At 40.8% G+C, this 23,105-nt stretch overlaps 1 protein-coding gene across 1 annotated transcript in view; it reads left to right on the forward strand.

The window, feature by feature from the left end:
* SLC2A13 (solute carrier family 2 member 13) overlaps positions 1 to 23,105 on the forward strand; it is a 467,906-nt gene that overhangs the window by 334,502 nt on the left and 110,299 nt on the right. The window contains exons 5-6 of the mRNA XM_075599766.1: positions 9,226 to 9,389; positions 11,584 to 11,704. Coding sequence (XP_075455881.1) covers positions 9,226 to 9,389; positions 11,584 to 11,704 — 285 coding nt within the window. The remainder of the gene's footprint in view (positions 1 to 9,225; positions 9,390 to 11,583; positions 11,705 to 23,105) is intronic.

Genomic DNA, 23,105 nt, shown 5'->3' on the forward strand with positions numbered 1-23,105 from the left:
TGTCAGAACAACAACACAAAGAAAAAATAGCAGTACTTTCTAATACAAAATCACTCTCAAATGGGATTTGGTGCAAAATTACAGTATATCTTACCAAATGAATTATTATGAACTTTGTAAAAATGTTTACTGATTCCTCCCACAGTAATAAAAAAAATATTTGTATTGCTTCTGGTAGCTGTACTTTAGAAATACTCAGACTAGCTCTTACATTTGTAAGGACATACAAGTTCAGAAATATGTAATATATTAATGTGGAGATTCACGGCACATTTTCTATTCTATATACAGAAATTGTTGATGTTCAAAGTGGGATTTGAAGTATTTTTATACTCTTTAACTGACTTTGGCTACCATTGAATTTCCTCAAGGAATACAGTCTTATTCTATATGGTCCAAAAAGCAGCCATTTTCGTCTGAAAATGGCTGATCGTCTGCTTCAGGGTATATAGAATTACCCCCTTCACGAGAGATGAGCTTTGTTTTTCCCCCAATTATATTCATTTTTTGTACCCCCCTTTGCTTCTATAGAAGTCAGCAACACATTGCTAATGTTTCACTTTAATGCTGGTACTTTTTTATATATATTTTATTGACATAAATTTACCAGAAAACATTATGAAAATAGTCAATAATCAGTGAGGTCTTACAAGTAAAATTGTATCTATTTGAAATGCTGTACTGTGGCCAAATATAATTGTCAGGGCAAAGGGCTATATTATGTAGAGATGCCAAAAAGTACTAATAAGTTCAAAAATAGAAGTTGATCTTGCTTTACAGGTGAAATAAGAAACAATAATAGTGTTAAAAGAATATTGTACAATTATTATTTTTTGCAATTAATATCAGAAACATTGAACAAAACAAATAGAGCAGTGCTTAAAAAGAGACCCTTCCAGCACAAAGATACTGGTTTTTATTTGTGGCAAACCATTCCTGCAAAACTATGAATGCATCAACGTTTTAAAATAATCTAATGCAAAACAATATTGTAACTGCTCAGTAAGAACAGAGCGCGTATAATAAGTACGATTGCTAAGTACTTTCAAAGTGAGCTCTAAAACGGTTACGGCAATGTATCTGCTCAGTAAGCAAACAGCCTGAATGCTGCCATCTGCTATTATGTTGATTCTGAAACAAATTGTTGGCACACACTTTGTGTTAGGCTTCCCTGCAGATTATGCAATTTTACAAAATCCAATATGTTAAATACACTGGTTGAATTCTTGTTCAACAAGTTTTACTCAGCACAGGGCTTACTGCTAACGTAATGTAGTAATATAGTCTGGCTGGATACTGTCATTTATTTTCTGTTGACATACTGTACAGCGTGATCTTTAGTAAACAACAAGGTAATGGAAATTTTGTTAAAAAGGTTACTTTAGGGCAGGGGAGCGCAAACCTTTGTGCTTGCGCCACCCCTGTCTGCTCTCAGCCCCTGTTCGCGACCCCCTTCTTACCGGCTCTGTGGCATGGTGGCGTCATATGACAACGCGTTGCCATTTGACGTCGTGGAGACATGTCGCTGAAGAGGCGGCTGAGACCAGGTAAGATAGACTTACACAGGCCTCGCGCCTCCCCCGGAATTTAATTTAAATGCCTTTGGGAAGAGCGCGGGCCTCTGTAAATGTTGCCCCTCCCCCTACACCCCCTCTGCAGAAAATCTCAGTTTGCACACCCCTGCATTGGATTTTGCACACAGAATGCAAGCCAGTTTTCATATAAGCAGAACTTTTTGTAGTATTAGATAATACTTACAGTATTTTATTATTCAACTCTTAATATCATTTTAATGAGTTTTAAAACATCCTTTGATTTATGTAGCAGGCTCTAGCCTACCTCCCAAGTAGTACAAGAACTTTGTAACACTTTCCTGTGTGTGATAATTTGTTGCCAATATTCCCAGCAGCTTGAGCTGCAAACTTTAACAATAGATAATGTGACCTTTGTAAAATAAGAATACATTGCAGCTGCTGAGTTACACTGACTGAAGCAACCATTATGTTATTCACACAATCAGGATTGTTACAGATTTACACTGTATAACAGGACCACCAAACCATTGCCAGCTTAGGTAAGAATGTAGATTTATACATTGCCACATACTTAACATATACAAATAACAAAAAGAGGGGGGGGGGGGGTTATAGTATTGCTGCTCTATTATTAAGGCTCATGACTGCAAAACTATGGCAACAATTGAAGAAAATGGCATCACATTTATTAAAGGAAAAGCTCCAAATGCTATCAATGCGATTCATTTTCTTTGATATCTGCTACTGCTTTCCCCCCTGTTTATCATCTGACTCAGTCTATCAAAATTCTTTATGCCATGTCTGTCATGGGAGACCAGACAATTTATCCCTTTTTACCAGGATCATGCATTGAGCAAAACAAGTTAATGAAATAAATTGTAAATTTATTCACAGGAAAAGGCAAACACACGATGTTACCCAAACTACATAAGAAAAGACACACTTATTTGGGAACTGGGGTAAAAAAAACCTAAACTCTCTTAGATGCAGGGAATCTTACATAAGGATTTTCTCCTGACTGAGACTTAGGGCCTCATGCAGAGAGCAGCGAATTTTAAAAATGGCGAATTTCATAAAAAGGAGCTTTTTTGGAGAGTTTTAATCTCCATATGCAGAAAAGTGCGAATTCTGCTATGTTTAACATGGATGCGTCTGGCGAGTTTAAATTGGCGAGATGCGCGCTTCGGAAACATGTAAAAACAAATTCGCGCCTTTTTTTTTCCCTTTGCAATGGCCGCGAGCGCCAGTTTTTTTTGGCGAGGCAAAACGGAGACAATCGCGCCATTTTATTGGCGCGAACAGCCGCTAGATGCCGTTCGCGCCTCTCTGCATACGGATATATTTTAAACTGGCGAGATTGCGGTTCTCGCCAGCCGCGAGGCGAGTTTTACAAACAGAAATGAAAAATTGGCGCGATTTTCGGAAATCTCCATTTTCTGCTGTTTTCTGCGCGATTATCTCCAAAAAATGGCGAATTTCGAAAATTCGCTGCTCTCTGCATAGGCCCCTTAGCCTGCAATGTCCTGGAACTGAAATCAGCCTGCAGTTCCAGACTCCACCCCTCCCCTCTCTCCAGAGGTCTGGAATTTTACTCACTGGACTTCGTGCTTAGAATCTTGCTTAGAATCTACAAATCTGGGGTTTATAATACTTCTTAGTTTCATTCACAGAACCCTGCATCCAATCCGGGCGTGGGAACACCAGCCAATCAGAGCGGGGCTCATCTGGCTGATGATGTCAGAGGCAGGAGGCGTGTTGAGCCAGCTGTGGGCAGGACATATGTTCTGGCTAATAGGAAAAGCGCCTACGATCGCCATCTGTTCCTTAGCCAGCCCATTGCCTCCCGCTGGGCAGGTGTCACTGATTCTAGTAGACCAGAGGGTCCCCCCACAGGGGGTCTCTGTTCTTTGGACCCAGTCTTCCGCCCTGCCCCGTCCACTTAGCAGCCCGACACATCTCAACATGCCGCCTCCTCTTTCATCCTACGGATTCTATGCAGACTAGTTGGAAACTTAAACATATGCCCAGGCTGACAGCATAGAGCCTTATAGTAACTGTAAAAAACACCATAAGGTGGAATATAGAGCTGGGCATAACAGATCAAGGCTTGACCTAGCTGCGGATGAGCTAGTCACAGCGGTGGGCTGTACATTGCTTGGCGCCGAATAGCTTGCAACTGAGTTTACAGAAAATAGCTTCCAACTTGCAGCAAGCCCATGGGGTCCCGGTTTTGAGAATAGTCCATGCGGTGGACTCCATTTTGAGCACAACAGCACAGTCCATAAGGGCAAAAGGTACACAGGGTCCCTGGCGACGCTTCAAGGGGCCCGTTCCTTACATTGAATTGTATGCAGCTAGAAGGGTACATGGTCCATGGATTTCCCGTCAGGGTGCGCCCCAACCACTGTTCTGAGGTAGATGAAGGGTACATGCTCCCTGGATAATTTCCCACAGGGTACGCCACAACAAGCACACATTTTAGGTAGCTAGAAGGGTATCCATGCTCCCTGGACAATTTCCCAGAGGGTACGCCCCAACTACTGGTTTAGATTAAACTAAGGGTACACACTCCCTGGACATTTCCCAAGGATACGCCTCTACAGTCTCTTTTTTCTCTTATGGAGGGTATCCACGCTCCCTGGAACAATTCCCTCAGGATACGCCCCAACATAGTCTTTATCTTTGGTAAGGGTCTAGGCAACCCCCTCCCTGGTGTAGCCTCAGAGAGAGGTTCCCCCCTTCCTTAACTTGAAATGGGTGCCCAGGGTCCCTGGTGAAGCTCAGGGGCCTGGCCCCTGCTGCTTCTGTGCTGCACTGCCCTGAAAGTCTGCCCTGTTCTGCCTCGCAGCAGTGCCTCCAATTGTAGCGTTGCTCCGACCCCCCCCGGCCGGGAGATCTTGCTAAAGCTACAGGTGTCATGGTGCTTGTTACCTGTGAGGGTTCAGGAGAGATCGTCCGCGATGGTAAGGGGAAACAGGACAGGCTTTTGTTGATCCTCAGGCTGAATTCTGGTTTTGGTGCAATGCCTCCAGTCATAGCAGGCTCCATGGTTACTGGAGACAGTCCCCACCATGACAGTCTTCAAGCATACCCCTACCCAATAGAATGTAACTTAGGCAGGGGTATATAAAAACAGGATCCTTTATTGTAGCATCCACTGCAGGTGTTATTACAGTGAATGCATTGTGTTTTAGAATAGGGCCCAGACCTCTGGATGGTACCAGCCTTCTCACAGTCTGAAGGCCTTGTCCTCTGTTCAGATCTTTAGCAGCAGTCAACCCCAGGAGAGGCTGAAAGCACGTCTCTCTCCCTTGAGGGAGAGATTAGGACTCTTTATAATTTAGAGGGCCTACTCCTTAGTGCAGAGATGCACCCGGATTGAGTAACTCTGACCACGCCCCACCTCCACTCCTACCACTCAAGGAGGCTGCATAAGGAAAGGGGGAAACCCCACAGGATAGCCTGACACTTCCTGTAGTTACTAGGACTTACATGACAGGGGGCAGAAAATATAACCTGGACCAGCCATGGCTACACACACACATATATATATGAAAGAAAAAGAGAAAAAAACAGGCGCACACCTAGTGCATTAAAGTAAAACAAACAGTTTATGGAACATTAAAAAACAGACAAATGCCCACTCACAAGTCAAACGGTAAAATAAAGCAGTTATGAGATTGGCTCTCATATGCCAGTAGTAGCGTCCGGATCAGCAGCGGAGTCCTGTCCTGCACACGCGTGGCGCAGTCTCCTTCACCGGAAGTGACGTCCTCCCGGTCGTGTGCCCCGCAAAAGGAAATCCCTCCGGGAACCAAAGCCTTCGCCTGCTTACTTCTGGCTGCTGCACCACCAGGGATAGTAAAGATACGTCCGCTCTTCCTGTCTGGCTCGCCGCTCTCAAACCGCAATCGTAGCAATCCGTGACAACTGTATTCAGTGGGAAAGTGCCTCCTCCGTCTTAGCCACGCCCTACGCGTTTCGTCATCAAAGATGACTTCATCAGGGGATACCCATTGGTTGTGACCCCACAGTACTTATAGCAAGGTCAATTTGCATACATACTTAGAATAACAATTAAATCGTTAATTACATGATTTGAACCACTCCATAGATTTAGTATTATATATTATATATATATATATATATATATATCCAGGAAGAAGCCCACTCACGGGTGAAACATGTTGAGTGTTTACTTTACTACAGCCTTTATGTAATCTTCTATTCTGAGGGACTTATGATGGATCTGATGCAGCATTTTGGACTTTATTTTTTGTTCCTGTTATAAGCAGACTTTGGAAACACATCCTGTACAATCAATATGGACACAAACTCTACACAATCTACCTGCAGCTGAGTATTACCCTCCTTACTGTTTGGGCATTACCTGTCCTTGCAGTGCTGCACTTTGTGGTGTTTTCAATATGTATGACTCTGTTTGCCAATATGTCTATATTAGTCATATTTTTCTTTATTTGCTGCATCAGTTCTCATTGATTTCATTTTGGGGAAATGCTGTTCAGGGTATAACTATTATTATTGTTATATTATTTTTCCCTGGTTGCTTTATCTCTTTTTTTCCCCTCTATTTTTGGTATACATACTAATTTTTCCTGACTATATACTGGGTCATTGACTATATACTTTTTCCAACGCAATGATTTATTATTCTTTCATGCATATGTCAGTGGGAATATATTTTGTATTGCCTATTATGTTAGACTAAACTACTTTGTTGTCATTATTTAAACTTTATTTAGACACATTTTAGTTTTTTTTGTTTTCTCTTTGTAATACTGAAAGTGTTTGATTAGTAGTCCTCTCTTTATATTTTTGATACATATATATTTTCATAGGCTGTCTTTAGTATTTTTATGTTTTTAAGTTAGTGTGTCTTGTTGTTTAATCAATAAAATCTTGTTCATTTTTTCTGAATTGGCGGAGCATCTGTTTCTTTTTAACCATCTTTATCTTATAGATTAGTTTAGGGGTAATTTAGAGTGCTACTAAGGGGATTGTCTATGTTCTTTTCATCTGTGTGTCTTATATATATACAGTGGTTGACAAATCACCAAAAAATCTACTCGCCACCTAGTACCAAACGTGTGCTGCTTGGGCCAATATTTACTCGGCCGGGGGTTAAATCCACTCGCCCGGGGCGAGCAAATGTATAGATTTGTCGAACACTGTATATATACACACGTGTGTGTGTGTATATATATATATATATGTGTGTGTATACATTCATCCTCTCACAACCCCGTCCCTGCCATTCCCACCCCCACAAGATAGCCAGAGAAGGGAGAAGGGATACAGGAACCAGGACACACAACCTTCCCTCTCTGCTCCATGCTTTTCGAGCAGCTGCAAATCAGGATGGAAGAAGCTGTCTAGCCGCTTTGCAGCAGCTACCCTGCTCCCACCCTTCTCAGGGTCGCAGAGGAGAGCGAGTCTGAGGTCTGTGCAGAGAACTTGTGCCCCCCTTCTGCTGCCCCAGTCTGCACATGCGCAGTATGCTACTTCCGTTTCATAGGAAGTCACAACTCAACCCATTTTACCCTATGAGATTTTCCAATGAGCCGCCGCCAGCTAAGAAGTTCACTTCAAAAACAAAAGTGACCAAAAGCTTTTGCATAGAAAAAGCTAGTGTTGTAGTCATATAATCCATAAGAATCCAGGTGTAAATTTTACCCGGAAGGTGAAAAAATGTCTCTCACCTCAAGCTGATGTAGAGATGTCAAAAGGTACTTGGATCAAGTATAGAATTTGATATTCGTTTACAGGTGCAATGAAAGACATCAAAAATGAAATATTGGAAGTGGATCACCCAAGGAAAAGCATAAAGCTGCCATAGAAATTTCCATTGTATTATGTGTTTTGCCACAGTGGCTTCTGCAATGTGTACTTTACAGAAAGCATGTAAGTTCTCAAACTGAATATTTTGATATTTCAAACTGTTATTTTAGAGTATGTACCATTGTATTAAAAGTGTGTCACTTACAGTAGTTTAAATAATTTGACAGATGGTTGTATGAAACACGAAGAACTTGGGTTGGTATGATAAATACAGTATATCACTTTGCAGTTTCTAGTGAAACGAACATGTATAATAGTATAATAACACAATACATGTACGATGAACATGTGCATACAATTCTGACAATCTCCACTTTATTAAGCTCGTTAGAGATGCATTTTGAAGTGTTCAAAGAGGAGAGATTATAGTATGCATCACAAAACCTTTGTAACGGATCAGAAGCCATTTCATTATGCAGTATTTGATTGTTGAGCAAGTAATCGATTACTGTATTTTACCATAGTATATTTTTGCTTAACTTTATCAAACTGTCTCCGATTATCTGGCAGTATATGGGAATATATAAGGCGACCATTTGTTTTAGAAGCAACATAATACCAGATGGCAATTTTCAGTCTGTTTACTTTAGTTAGTACCTTTTCTTGCAGCTGACTTTGCATGTGCTCTTTTTCTTTTATTATTAATAGTTTTATAAGATGCAGTGAAAATAATTAGATTATACTATTTTTAACTTTCACGCAGACCTGGGTAACCTCAATCTTCAAAGATAGCAATTAAGTCAGTATTTCAGGGTCTCTTTAATTAACATGTTTTTAACCTAGCCATAATTACCACTTGGACTATTTGTAATAGAAACATGTCTTGTATCTGGCTTTTGCACAAGTCTTGTGTAGCAGAAACATTTTGATGCCAACAAGGACCTACTGGTATCTGTCACTGTGCTGGAGTTGCTTTAGCCAATCATGGGTAAAGAAGTAATTTAATTGACAAGTTTGATTCATACACGCTGGTATTCCGGATTCTCTAACATGTATTCACTTAAATACTGTAACTCTTTTTTTTTTTTTGCTTAGTCCTTTTTTTGGGGGGTGGGGGGGAGGATGTTTGAAAGTGATGACAATTCACACCAGATACTGTCATATGTAAAAACTGAAAATACAAGTTGGAGTGTATGGGGCAGGTCAATGAGAAAAGGAAAGAGCCAGCACAGAAGTTCATAAAAACACAAACACTTGTAACAAGCTGGTAACATACTGGCTTAAGTTATTTTCCGGACTTCAGAACCTTTGAGTTCCCCCATTCTCTTTTCTCCCTTTACCCACTTACCGAGCATCAACAAGCCCATAACTTATAAGAATAAATACATCACACCAAGCTGGAGGTAAAAGGTCACAGCCTTTTTTTAAACCATAAATATCAATACACTTAAAACAGTTTAAGGCACATTTCCTGCTATCTGCGCCCTCTCAACCCTGTCAGATACCGCCCAGCACTCTTGCTCCTCCCAGCTAATTATACCAAATAGAGGAAGAACCCTGTGCCCAGCGAATGCAGTCCCTTCTCCTCCACTGCCTATCACAGGCCCCACATTTTATTTCACCCACTCTGGCGATTTTATATCCCAGAAAAAACATGAACTAAACTGCCGCAGCGGTGACAAACATCATACAGAATTAACACATTATTACATAACCCCAATAAACCTTCTAGTCACAATAACATACATAATAAGATTTCCATGATGTTACACATTTATTTTTTTGCTACATAATGTAATAAAACGCAACATTATGGAAGCTAAGGTAGGAGATTCTGCTTTTTCTAAGTGCTTGTGACTGAGCTCCTCCCCACACTTTTCATGTATTTTAGGTACTACAGTGCAACAATTTTGCAGATGTCCGGTGTGGAAAATGACAGACTCGCGATCTGGCTTTCTGCAGTTACAGCATTCACAAACTTCAGTTTTACCCTGCTGGGTGTGTGGCTAGTAGAAAAGCTTGGAAGAAGGAAACTCACACTTGGAAGTCTTACAGGTATATAAATTGTCCAGGACTATGTGTTTTATTCAAATTATTTTGCCAGTTGCTTATTGCATTATAATCATAGAGGGAATTGCATGCACTCTGCAATATGGTGCTGGAGGGGGGTACTTACCTGCCGGTGCACTGGGTCCAGGGAGGTCCAGACATCCCAGTGGAGAACAGTGTAGAAAATGGAAGCAGGCACATGGTCTTATGCAAAGAAAATGTAATGTGCCACCACAAGGTCCAACATTTCTCCTTGATAAACGCAGTTCCCTGCCGAAACGTTGGACCTTTTGGTGGCACATTATTTTTTTTTTTGCATAAGACCGTTTGCCTGCTTCCATTTTCTACGCTTATTGCATTATAAACATGAGTTCATATTGTACAATCAGTTAAGACATATGTCACCCCTGTGAATATGTGACCTGCATATGGGACAAGATTTAATACATGGCTATCTAGCTGACACCTTTTACCATCCGCAAAGGTCCCTCAAATGAGTAATATCTCCCCTCACTCTATCCCAATATACCATATGTCAAGGACAATACACTTGTGATCACGTAACCTATATATACAAGCAGGTTTAAAACACATGGTTAAACTAACCAACTCACCTTTTGCCTCCTCAAGGTACTTCAAATTAGTTAATATTTACCCCGTACTCTATTGCAATCTATAGCTATCCGCTGCCACCACTCAAGAAATATGCAAATTAAATATGTATCTACTTGCCAGGGTATAAGGTCCCTGTTTATTAAATGAAAACTAGGCACTTAACACACAAAAATCTGCTGTAGCAAAGCGTGCAAACAGTTCATTCAAAACCCAAAGCATCACTTATTAATTAGTTTTGTTATAATATATACAGTGTTCGACAAACCTATACATTTGCTCGCCCCGGGCGAGTGGATTTAAACCCCGGGCGAGTAAATATTGGCCCAAGCAGCACACGTTTGGTACTAGGTGGCGAGTAGATTTTTTTGTGTGGCGAGTAGATTTTTTTGGTGATTTGTCAACCACTGAATATATATATATATATAGCCAATAAAGAATATCACCTGTCACATGTCTTAGACAGGTCTGCAACCCTGCCTTTCAACCATTATCACCTCGCATACAGTGCTCCCACTGCAGCAAGGGATTCTGGGAGATGACATGCAAATGAGCACACAATGTTAAAGGCAGGGTTGCAGACCTGTCTAAGACATGTGAATGTGCTCACAGGTGATATTCTTTATTGGCTATATGCTAACAGTGGAGGTTTTCCGTCGCCTTTTTCACCCACCATAACTTAAAATGTATGGTAAACCTACCCAGCCTAGAAATATTTCAAAGCAAGTTTATACCAACCTCACACTGATGATACCCATCAAGGTTGAAATATGTATGTGAGTTGTTTAAACTTGCTTTGCTAGTCCCATGCTGTGTTTAAAAGCTGTGTGAATGGCGATACATCAGCTGAAATGGGCTCCATGTGAATGGATATTCCAGACAAAAGGTGACACGTGTGCTCATTTGCATGTCATCTCCCAGAATCCCTTGCTGCAATGGGAGCACTGTATGCGAGGTGATAATGGTTGAAAGGCAGGGTTGCAGACCTGTCTTAAGACATGTGAATGTGCTCACAAGTGATATTCTTTATTGGCTATATGCTAACGGTGGAGGTTTTCTGTCGCCTTTTTCACCCACCATTACTTAAAATGTACACACACACACACCTTAGGTTGTGGAAAAAAGATTACATGAACATAGTTATATTTAAATGCAAACTAGTTTCTAAAAATAAAAGGATAATACAGAAACAGAAATCCCTATACAGTACGTTACCATAAGTCATAGGTCCTTTCCCAGAGAGGTCACTGGAGTAGAAGATAATTCACGTGTTCTAATCCAAAAACACTACTCTGTTGAATTCTAACTCATGATTGAAAAGTAGTGTTTTATTTACACACTACACTTCATTGAGAACAACATAAGCGCACCCCTGTCATATATCAGCTACTTGGTTGACATTTACGACTTGAAAGAGAAAAAAAAACAACCTTTCTTGACGTTTAACGTCTGACTCAACATATAGTATAGACCTCATATCTTAATTTCTCTAATACGTACACATAGCAAGACACTTTAAAGCTCATTTAACGAATTAACTTCTGTTTTGTTAGATTTAGCATTTTATTATTTCTTGTTACTGCTACAGGTACAACAGTGGCCCTTATTGTCCTTGCTTTGGGCTTTTTGCTGTCTGCGCAGGCTTCACCACCTGTCACCTTTACACCAAGTGATCCTTCAAGTCAAAATTCTACTTGCACAAAATACAGGTGAGATTTCATGTTTTCACATTTCACCACAAGAATGACTTTACAATATTATTTAATCGTCTAACATCTTTACTTCTTTAGAATTAGTCTGTTCTCTTTAGATACAGTTGTAGTTAAGGTGCCAAACAGTCATTCAGAATCTGAAAAAAAGAAAAATGTCAAAGGGAAAATTGGAAGTTAAAATGTTAATTTCTTACAGAACACAAGGAACTTTTCACCTTTAGGTGGTTGAATAAATCTAAAAAAAAAAAAAAGCCAATTACACTAATAAATTGTTTGTGTGGTATGTGGGACTACCCATTTAATGGATTTGGCTCTGATACTAGATGATCAGGGTTAACTCCTTCATTGCTCTGTAATTTGTTCCTGACTCCTTCGGAAGTAAAATAGTTGAGAGATTCCATTCTGCCAAGTCTGCTCTGTGGAAGGGAAAGCTCCTTTGAAGACAGTGCGATCAGCGCAAACACAGAATAAGGCCCATTGTATTGTAGTTATTGAATAATAAAAGCAAAGGGTGACTGCTTGGTTTTGTAAGGGGAATGCCTTGCTATTTTTACCACCTTAGTCTGGAAACAGACTTTTGCTCTTTAGTTATGTGCTTATACAGTAGGTACGGTCCAGTACTTGGTGACACAGTTCATATTCACAGAACACATTGTGTGGGCGCATGTGCTGACATTGCAGACATATTTGGTGGGCTTCATTGTTCTCACTGGTTTCATATGCTGTGACATATTGTGATATTCTGTGCCATGGGTTCCTAAAGAAACTCTTAGTTATATAAAGATATGTTGTATTATCTTGGGGGAACAATATCACGCTACATTTTGTATTTCACACTCACCATCTGATTTTTAGCAGCAGTGGAGAAAGCTATGGTACACATGATACGAATATGTTACATTTGTTGCGGAGTCATCTCACATCCAATGTTTACATTCATTTTGTTATTTACAGCAGCGGTGCGCAAACTGGGGGGGCGCAAGATTATTTAGGGGGGGCGCAGGCGGTGTAACCTGATGTGTGCGGGCCGGCAGACGCGGACAGACGGTCGAACAAGCTGAAGCTCCGTGCTGGCTGCTTCTCTGTGCTCTCTGCTTGCTGCAGGGGCGGGGCTTTGCTGCAGGGGCGGGGCCTTGCTGCGGGGGGGCTTCCCTGCACACAGACAACCCCTCCCTCCTCCTGTCTGTTTACCCGCCCCAGTTTGCAGCAGCACTCGGGGGAACGGAGCATGCTTAGTACTTCCACCCCCCTCTCCCCCCAGGTGAAAGTGTGTGACTGTTATGATTGTGTGTGTGTGTTGTCTGTGTTTTGTTTGTTGTGATTGAGTATGTGTGCTGTGTGGGTCTTGTTATTGTGTGTGTTGTGTCTGTGTTGGTTGTGATTGTGTGTTGTGTCTGTGTGTGTTGTGATTAAGTGTGTTGTGTCTGTGTTGGTTGTGATTGTGTGTTGTGTGTGTGTTGTGATTGTGTGTGTGTTGTGATTGTGTGTGGGTGCTGTGATTGAATGCAGTGGAGCGCAAACCTGGTGTGCGAGAGCCGGCAGACACTGTGGCGGCCACGTGATGGTGTGTGTGCACGCGCGGGGGGGCTTCGGAGGTACGGGGAAGAGCACGCGCGGGGGGGGTACGGGGGAGGAGCCCACCCGAGCGCTTTGATGTCAAACACCCCTCCTTCCGGTGTCTGCCCTGCAATAGCGCTGTGTTCCTGCTCTCCTCCACTGGCAACCTGCTTTGCCGTGATCCTCAGCAAGTGAAAGGGTCGGCTGCCACTATATCAATCATACTATGAATGTACAAAAATAATTTTTAAAAACAGTGAAAACACAACATTGAAAATGGAAAAAATAAATACATAATACTGTAAGTAGGAGTGTGGATAACACAGGGGACAGCAAGCCAAAGAGCAGAGAGAATAAAAAGGCAAAGGGGAGAAGGAAAAAAGGGGGGAATGGAAAAAAAGGGGGGGGGAGAGGGAAGGGAGATAGCAAAGAGGTGGATGAATGCCCCCCCAAAAGGATTGCCTTTGTGCATCTACGCTCTCCCAAGCTTGGTGCTTGGAGAGACAAACAAAATTGACTTTGAAGCGCGCTAAGCAGCAGTCAATGCACACACACAGCCACACACAGCCACACACACTAAAATAGCCCCGATCCATTCCACACACCCCTCCCCCCCCCCACTCGTGCTTGCAAAATTATGCAGGACACCCTGCGCTCATGCTTAGAGAGTTGGTGATGTAAGTATTTAATGTAAAATAGGATTATTCTGCTCACCTAATACACATTAGTATAAGTATAAGTAATTGCTACGGTGCAATGGAGGAAAATATGATATGTAGACAAATAGATCCAAAGAGGATCAGCAAGGTCCTCCAAAAGATGCACTCATTAGCATATAGGGGAGAGAGTGCTAACCAAATGAGTCCAGCAGAGAATTCAACTGCTTTGGCTCCACTAGGATCAATTGAAAAATAATAAAATATTTATTGGTCAAATTGTTGACAAATGTATTAAAACATACTTAAAAATATGTAACAATATGTATATAAACAACCCCGTAGTGGAATTGAAGTGTTTATAGTGTGGGTGTGAGGTATGTGACCCAGAGAGCTTAATTAAATTGCATTAATATGCTAGTCTCTGAAGGTAACACCCAAAGTTAAACACTTGACATCAGTAGTAGAAAAAAAAGGTTTGTAGGTTGAATTACCAGGCTATACTGGGATAAAGCTGATACTATTGCTATGATAAATGCAACAAAATGACACCAATTCAAAATTATTACAATGTAATTATTAGCTCTGGTTGCCAAAGTTGTTAATACTTGTATATTAGTTTGTCAGCATATTGGTCAAAAACATAGATCTCTATGAAAATGTAGCCTTTAAGCGTCAACCAAGTATACCAGGCTACCTGACTTACAGCAGCATACACACAATAATAGCATTACACTCTGCTATTTTGTACAGTTTTGCTGCCACTGAGGGTCAGACAGATAGAAAAACACTCCTCAGCGTGGATAGTATGAGTAATAGCTACTGTAGTGATGAGTAATCCTATATTAAATAACCAAGAGACTATCAGATGGATATCTGTGTAGTAGAGAGAGTTTAAATACATCACAGCCTGACAGATAAGGAGAACTAGTGATATCACATAGTCTAAATCTGCCACGGAGGGTCAGAGTGTCTAAAAGTGCAATAGTATACAAGCCGTGTATCCCAGGTCTGATGTCGGCAACTCCAGATGACGTCACCCCTACTATCGACGCGCGTTTCGAGAGATTCACTCTTCTTCAGGGGGGTGGAGTCTGTTTGTATGATGCTAGTTGCGAGTGTTTATACTCCAAATTATGGGGGCATGACTCACTGCTCCTCAGATGGAGAAATGAACTCCGTGTATCTGGAGGCTTGGGTCACGATTCTCCCATATGATTGGATGGAATTCAGAGCCAATCAGATCCATAGAAAAACGGGACCAAATAGTGTATGATATTTTGTTGGCTTGCATAATGGCCAAGCATAACATCAAAACCATTTCTGATGTATATGCGGTGTCATATATCTTATATTGCGCTACATGTGTGGTTAGTGTTCAAATCGATTCATACATATATACACTGTAGTTGTGTATATGTATATATGTAGATGTACAGGAGTAAGTAAGTATATATACTGGAGAGGTTCAGGAGGGGAAATAACAAGGTAATGTGTGTGTATATATTTGTTTAATATATCCACATATATATTAATCATATGGACTAATATATATATATCACTGACTGTGATGTATTTATACTCTCTCTACTACACAAATATCCATTTGATAGTCTTTTGGCTATTTAATATAGGATTGCTCATCATTAGCTATTACTCATACTATCCACGCTGAGGAGTGTTTTTCTATCTGTCTGACCCTCCGTGGCAGCAAAACTGTACAAAATAGCAGAGTGTAATGCTATTATTGTGTGTATGCTGCTGTAAGTCAGGTAGCCTGGTATACTTGGTTGACGCTTAAAGGCTACATTGTCATAGAGATCTATGTTTTTGACCAATATGCTGACACACTAATATGCTGACACACTAATATGCAAGTATTAACAACTTTGGCAACCAGAGCTAATAATTACATTGTAATAATTTTAGACTCATTGAATTGGTGTCATTTTGTTGCATTTATCATAGCACCCACACACTATAAACACTTCAATTCCGCGTTTTAATACATTTGTCAACAATTTGTCCAATAAATATTTTATTATTTTTCAATTGATCCTAGTTTAAAGCTGCAGTTCATGCAATATCCTGCATGTGTGGTTTTTTTTAATAAATCAGTTCTGTAGTAAGAATTTTCTGTTTTAAAAAACAACAACTTTGAAAGACCAATTTTCTTGTATTCTATTTTAACAAGCATGCTTGTTCCTATAGCAACGATTTACATTCCCCATATTTAAAGATGTCGCCAAACTTTGCCGATCAATAGACGGAGAACTAATTGACCGGCAGCTATGCAGTTTTTTAGGTAAGTAGAGATTGCCCACATGAAACTATTGAAGTTAAAAAAAAAAAAAACGGGAGCCTGAACTGCAGCTTTAAGAGCCATAGCAGTTGAATTCTCTGCAGGACTCATTTGGTTAGCACTCTCTCCCCTATATGCTAATGAGTGCATCTTTTGGGGGACCTTGCGGATCCTCTTTGGATCTATTTGTCTACAGATGTAAGTATTTAGACATATTTGTATTAACATTGTATACCGTTTAATAAAGTTTTTTTTTCATGTGATTTTGATTACATCAGGCAGGGGCGGCCCGGCATAAAAAGTTTGCTCACCCCTGAAAATTTTACAGTGACGAGAAAAAGTTTGTGAGCCCCAAAGATGATTACGGAAATTCCATAGTTTTTCCATGATAACCGTCCTAAATTAAAACCAATATTTTCTTAAATATACAATAGGGTTTATATTAACCAATTCCATGTCTTTTGAAAACAAAATGATTTATGAATTAGACAACCAATGCGTAATTAAGAGTCAGGGCATGTGAAAAACTAAGTGAAATGCTGGTTTTATCAGCTAAATGAAAGGGGATTATTAAAATCAAGTATTTAAATAGGTAATTCTTCAGGTGTGTGTTTGGGAGGCCCCATCCTATATAAAGATCAGAAACTGTGTGGTCTTCACCATACTGATAGGTGTGTGTAAACATGTCATGCACGATCAAAAGAAATCTCTGAAGACCTCAGAAAAGCAGTTATTGGTGCACATTAGTCTTAAAGGGTTACAAAATCATTTCTAAGGATTTGGGACTCCACCAATCCACTGTCAGACAGTCTACACATGGAGAAAGTTCAAGACCACAGTCACTCTACCAAGGAGTAGTCGTCCTACAAAAATCTCTCTAAGAACAAACTGGAAAATCATCCATGAAGTCCTCAAAGAACCCCAGAGTAACATCCAAGGATCTGCAGGCCACTCTCGCCGTGGCTAATGTGAATGTTCATGGCTCAACTATCTGAAAGACTGAACTAGAAGGGTGTACATGGAAGGATAGCTAGGAGGAAACCATTACTTTCTAAAAAGAACATCTCTGCCCACCTGAAGTTCGCCAAAGAGCACATAGATGATCCCTAAGACTTCTGGACAGACGAGTGAAAGGTAGAACTTTTTGGCCTCTATGAGAACGTTCTGTTTGGCGAAAACCAAACACTGCATTCGAACAGAAGGACCTCATGACAACCGTCAAGCATGGTTGTAGGAGTACTGTAGTCCCAAGACGAGGAGAGTGGTGCAGGCGTTTGGCTAAAGATGGAGCTCAGCACACCAAATAGAAGTTAAAAACAATTTATAGTGTGTGTGTGTGTCATCAGGGTTCAAGTTGGCAACAATACTCTGACACGTTTCGCACGTTACACGCTTTGTCAAAGCACCCAACACGTGCGAAAGACGCCAGAGTATTATTGCCCACTTGATCCCTGATGTCACCCACTCAATAAATTGTTTTTAACTCTTTTTTAATTTGCTGAGCTCCATCTTTATCCATACACTGTGCACCACTCTCCTCGTCTTGGGACTACAGTATTGTCAGTCTTTTGTTAGAAGCACGCCATGGAGTCAAGATATTGCGGTATTCAGTGAGTACTACCCACATCTGGAGTTGTTATTTTCATCCAACATATTCTGATCAATGTTATTTATTATTCTATTTACACTCTAAGTGGCTACTCCTCATAAGTGGGGTGGAGAACAGGTCAGACAAGTCTTACAGGCTACATCTGTCCTCATTATCCATAAATCCCTTCTTGGAGTAAATTTTGCCTTGTCTTTTCCACTAATTTCTGAGAGTCAACACTGCTATATGCTATTATTAGATCAGGAGGATTTAAGAATTATTTCAACACCCTGCAAGTATTATCCTCACTTGACTCCTCATTGGACCTTCTATATATATATATTCCTTTTTTAAATACTTTGCCGCACCGGTCTCTGGATTGTTTGCTCTATCTTCATGTTTGTAGGAGTGTGATGGTTTGGGGCTTCTTTGCTGCCTCAGGACCTGAACGGCTTGCCATAATTGACACAACCATGAATTCTGCATTGTATCAGAAGATTCTAGAGGAGAATGTCAGGCCATTCATCCGGGAGCTGTAGTGAACGTGGGTCATACAGCAAGACAATGATCCTACTGGCCTACTCAAAGTCCAGACCTGAACCCCATCAAAATGTTGTGGCAGGACCTGAAGCGAGCTGTCAATGCAAGGAATCCCTCAAATGTCCCTGAGTTGAAGCAGTTATGTTAGGAGGAATGGGCCAAAATTCCTCAAAACCAATGTGAGATAATGAGCAGCAGTCACAGGAAATGCTTAGTTGAAGTCATTGCTGCTCAAGGGATACTAATTCTAAGGGGCCTATGCTACAAGCGTCGATAAGCCACTTTTTGAGCACTTATCGGCCAAAATGCCTACTGCTATTCAGTAAGCCCCGATAAGTGGGCGATAAAGGCATGAATTGCCAAAAATGTCATCCTTCATTAAAATATCGGCGGGTGAGCACCGATAAGCCACTTATCGGCATGTTCTGAAACTCACGCAATTCTAGTAGCCACGATTAGGTTATTGAGGCCTATCGCTGCTCTAGAATGGCGAGTTCTCCCAAAATCCTGGCGTGAGGCTGGGGAGAGGCTGCTTGTAGGCGACGAGACAGGACTTGGAGAAAAAAATGCATTTTTCTGCATCAAATTTACAGTATGCCGGGGGTCTCCGGAGCTGATATCTATTAATATCAGCACCGGAGACCCCCGGCATGAATCCCATGTAATAAAAATGCATTTACAGGCAACTTCATTACTTTAGCGGCTAACCGCTAATGCAATGAAGGGGTTAACCCCTCCTGCTACCCACCAAGCGCCAAATACCCCTTTCACCCACCCCCGCTACCCACAATAAACTAATACCCCATTAATACCCACCTCCTCTACCCCCACATGATTGATATCAGGGGTACTTAGGTGGTTCCCGCGGATGTCTGTGGTCCCTGCGGGTGTTCGGAGGTCCTCATGTGGTCCCCGCGGATGTCTGTGGGCCCTCAAGTGGTCCCCGCGGGTCTCCGCTGGCCTGCGGTACCAATCTCGTGCCCAAATTTATTTTTGCAATACATTGAAATAAATACACCCCCGCCCCCCACACACACACACATACAGTACAGTTATGGGCAAAATAATTATTATCCAGATATGGATAATAGCTCATTTGCCCAATTTAAAATAAAACATTAGCCAGCCAGCGTAAATAAAACTTTCTACTTATCACTGCCATCATGAAGGGTGTCCTCATCAGCATGCACTGGGTCCATGTCCTCCGTTTCCGGAAAAAAACACAATCTAATGGCCCCTAACCCCTTAATCACCTTAGCGGTTAATAACCGCTATAGTAATTAAGGAGTTAACACCCACCCCCTGCTATCCACCTGGGAGGCCTAACCACCCACCCCAGGACCACTATTCCTACCATGTACCCACTGATTGGCATAGTGGTACATCATACCCATATAATATGGGCATGATAAGCCACTATAGCAGTCAATGGTCACCCTAATAAAAAAAGCATGAAGGCCAAAAATACACAATAATAAAAGATATACACAAGCACCTAAACACCCCAATCCGAGAAATAAAAGCACTAGCCAACCAATTAAATAAATAAATAAAAACATTTGACAACCAATCAATTTAATAAATAAAAGCACTAACCAACAAAACAATTAATTCATTTTTAACACTTGCCAACAAAACAATTAATGAATTTAAACCAGTAGCCAACAAAACAAATTATTAATTTAAAACGCTAACCAATCCTAAAATGTACTAAAAACAAGCCATCCAAATTCCAAACAATTGAATCCAAACAATAAAAACAAATAGAAAAAAATACAATCAATTCAAAACAAGCATTTGCCAAAATAAAATACAATGAAAAAACCTGAAAAAAAGACATTTACATACATTCAAATTTTACTTACCTTTAGAAGTCTTCACCCTCCGAATCCCGTTGTATCGGCAAGCTCTCATACTGTGACGTCATCACCCGCAATCCAACAGCATCCACCTTGAAGACCAGCATCAGGTAAAAAAAATCTTCTTTCTTTTATCTTCTATCACCGTCTTCTTTCTTCATCTGTCAATCCAAAACGCAATGGTAAATCCAGAACAGGATGTTCTCTCGTTGGCTTCTTGTGGTAAAATGAGACGTACAGGCCTTATATACGGCCTGTGACGTCACATTTTATGGTCAGATGTTACAGCTTCAATCCGATTGGATGCTGTATCATGTGCCCACCTCTTATTTATTTATTTATTTTAAGGATGTGACGTCATCTCCAAGGGAGGTACATCACATCCATAAAACCACATGGCTATATCACATTGTATTACAGCAAACCCATTGGTTGCTGTATCATGTGATAGGTAACATTAGTTCAAAAGGATGTGACATCATTCCTTAAAGTGACGTCACATCCTTTTGAATTAAGGTAACCTATCACATGGTACAGCAACCAATCCCATTGGCTGTAATAACATTTGATATAGCTATGTGGTTTTATGGATGTGATGTACTCCCTTGGAGATGAAGTCACATCTTTAAAAAAAAAAAAAAAAGAGGCGGGCACATGATACAGCGTCCAATCGGATTCGAGCTGTACCATCTGACCATAAAATGTGAGATCACAGGCCATATACAGCTCAACCCCGTTATAGCGCGATCCGCTATAACGCAATTTGAGCGTGGACCCCCGAATTTAAAAAAAAAATAAAAAACATTTTTTTTTTAAAGTTTTTTTTTTTTTGCACACACTGACTGCACACTGCATACATTCGCAGCACACTGCATACACTCACAGCACACTGCATACACTCACAGCACACTGCATACACTCACAGCACACTGCATACATTCACAGCACACTGCACACACTCACAGCACACTGCACACACTCACAGCACACTGCATACACTCACAGCACACTGCATATACTCACAGCACACTGCACACACTCACAGCACACTGCACACACTCACAGCACACTGCACACACTCACAGCACACTGCACACTCACACACTGACACACACAGTCAAATACACACACACAGACACACTGTCTCTTTAAGGGAGCTTGCTCTCGCAAGACGGAAGCAGAAGCAGGAAGCAGAGACAGGGAGAAGAGCTGCCAGATGCCGGGTAAGTGCTGTGTGCTGTTGCCGCCCCCACACCGGGTCTGGGAACGCTGGGAGAGTTCTCAGCTTTCCCCCTCCGGCGGACACAGTACCACCACATTTTTTTTCCGCGACCCTGTTTATAACGCGGTGGTCGCCTCAAGAAGCTGACGAGATAACATCCTGTTCTGGATTTACCACTGGGTTTTGGATTGACAGATTAAGAAAGAAGATTAAAGAAAAGAAGAAAATAATGACAGTTAAAGAAAGAAGACAGTGATAGAAGATGAAAGAAAGAAGATTTTTTTTTTACCTGATGCTGTTCTTCAAGGGGGATGGCGTTGGATTGCGGGTGATGACGTCGCGGTACGAGAGCTTGCAGATACAACAGGATTCGAAGGGTTAAGACTTCTAAAGGTAAGTAAAATATTGAATGTATGTAAATGTCTTTTATCAGGTTTTTTCATTGTATTTATTTTTATGTTTGTGATTGCCCATTGGCTGATAATGTATTAATCTGTGCCCAGGGTACAGATAAATACAGTGACAGGTGATGCATTTTTTGGCAAATGCTTGTTTTGAATTGATTGAATAAAAACAATAAAAACAAATAGAAAAAATTACAATTGTTTGTAATTTGGGTGGCTTGTTTTTAGTACATTTTAGGATTGGTTGGCATTTTAAATTAATTATTTGTTTTGTTGGCTACTAGTTGAAATTCATTAATTGTTTTGTTGGCTAGTGCTTTTATTTATTAAATGGATTGGTTGGCTAGTGCTTTTATTTATTTAATTGGTTGGCTAGTGCTTTTATTTATTTAATTGGTTGGCTAGTGCTTTTATTTATTTAATTCGTTGGCTAGTGCTTTTATTTATTTAATTTAGTGTTTAGGTGCTTTGCATATATTTTATTATTGTGTATTTTTGGCCTTCATGCTTTTTTATTGGGGTGAATAGTAGAAGATAGTCTGGCACACAAAGTAACTGTATAGATAGATATCACCTGCCGGTGCCCACGGACAAGAGGGTGCTGTCCTGCAATGTCCCCAAGAAATCACATGTAGAAGGAAAAAGTCCAGGCACTCGGTCTTCTAGAGAAGTAATTTATAACAGCAAAAAATCCAATGTTTCGACTGCAAATGCAATCTTTGTCAAGGTGAGAGCTCTCATCTTGACAAAGACTGCATGTGCAGTCGAAACGTTGGATTTTTTGCTGTATTAAATTACTACTCTAGAAGACCGAGTGCCTGGACTTTTTCCTTCTACATATACTTTTTATTAGGCTGACCATAGACTGCTATAGTGGCTTATCAAGCCCATATTATGTTGGTATGATGTACCATTATGCCAATCAATGGGTAGAGGGTAGGTATAGTGGTCCCGGGGTGGGTGGTTAGGCCTCCCGGGTGGGTAGGGGGGAGGGTGGGTTAACCCCTTAATTAAGGGGTTAGGGACTATTAGATTGTATTTTCTCTTGTATTCTTTCTGGCAACGGAAGACATGGACCTGGTGTATGCTGATGAGGATGATGACAGGGGTAAGTAGAAAGGTTTATTTACTTTATTTATGCTGGCTGGCTAATGTTTTATTTTATAATGGGCAAATGAGCTATTCTCCATATCTGGATAATAGTTATTTTGCCCATTACTGTATTGTATGTTTTGGGGGGCGGGGGGTGTATTTTTTTCAGTGTATTGCA

The sequence above is a fragment of the Ascaphus truei genome, chromosome 5 (assembly GCF_040206685.1).
Source record: "Ascaphus truei isolate aAscTru1 chromosome 5, aAscTru1.hap1, whole genome shotgun sequence".
Lineage (NCBI taxonomy): Eukaryota > Metazoa > Chordata > Amphibia > Anura > Ascaphidae > Ascaphus > Ascaphus truei.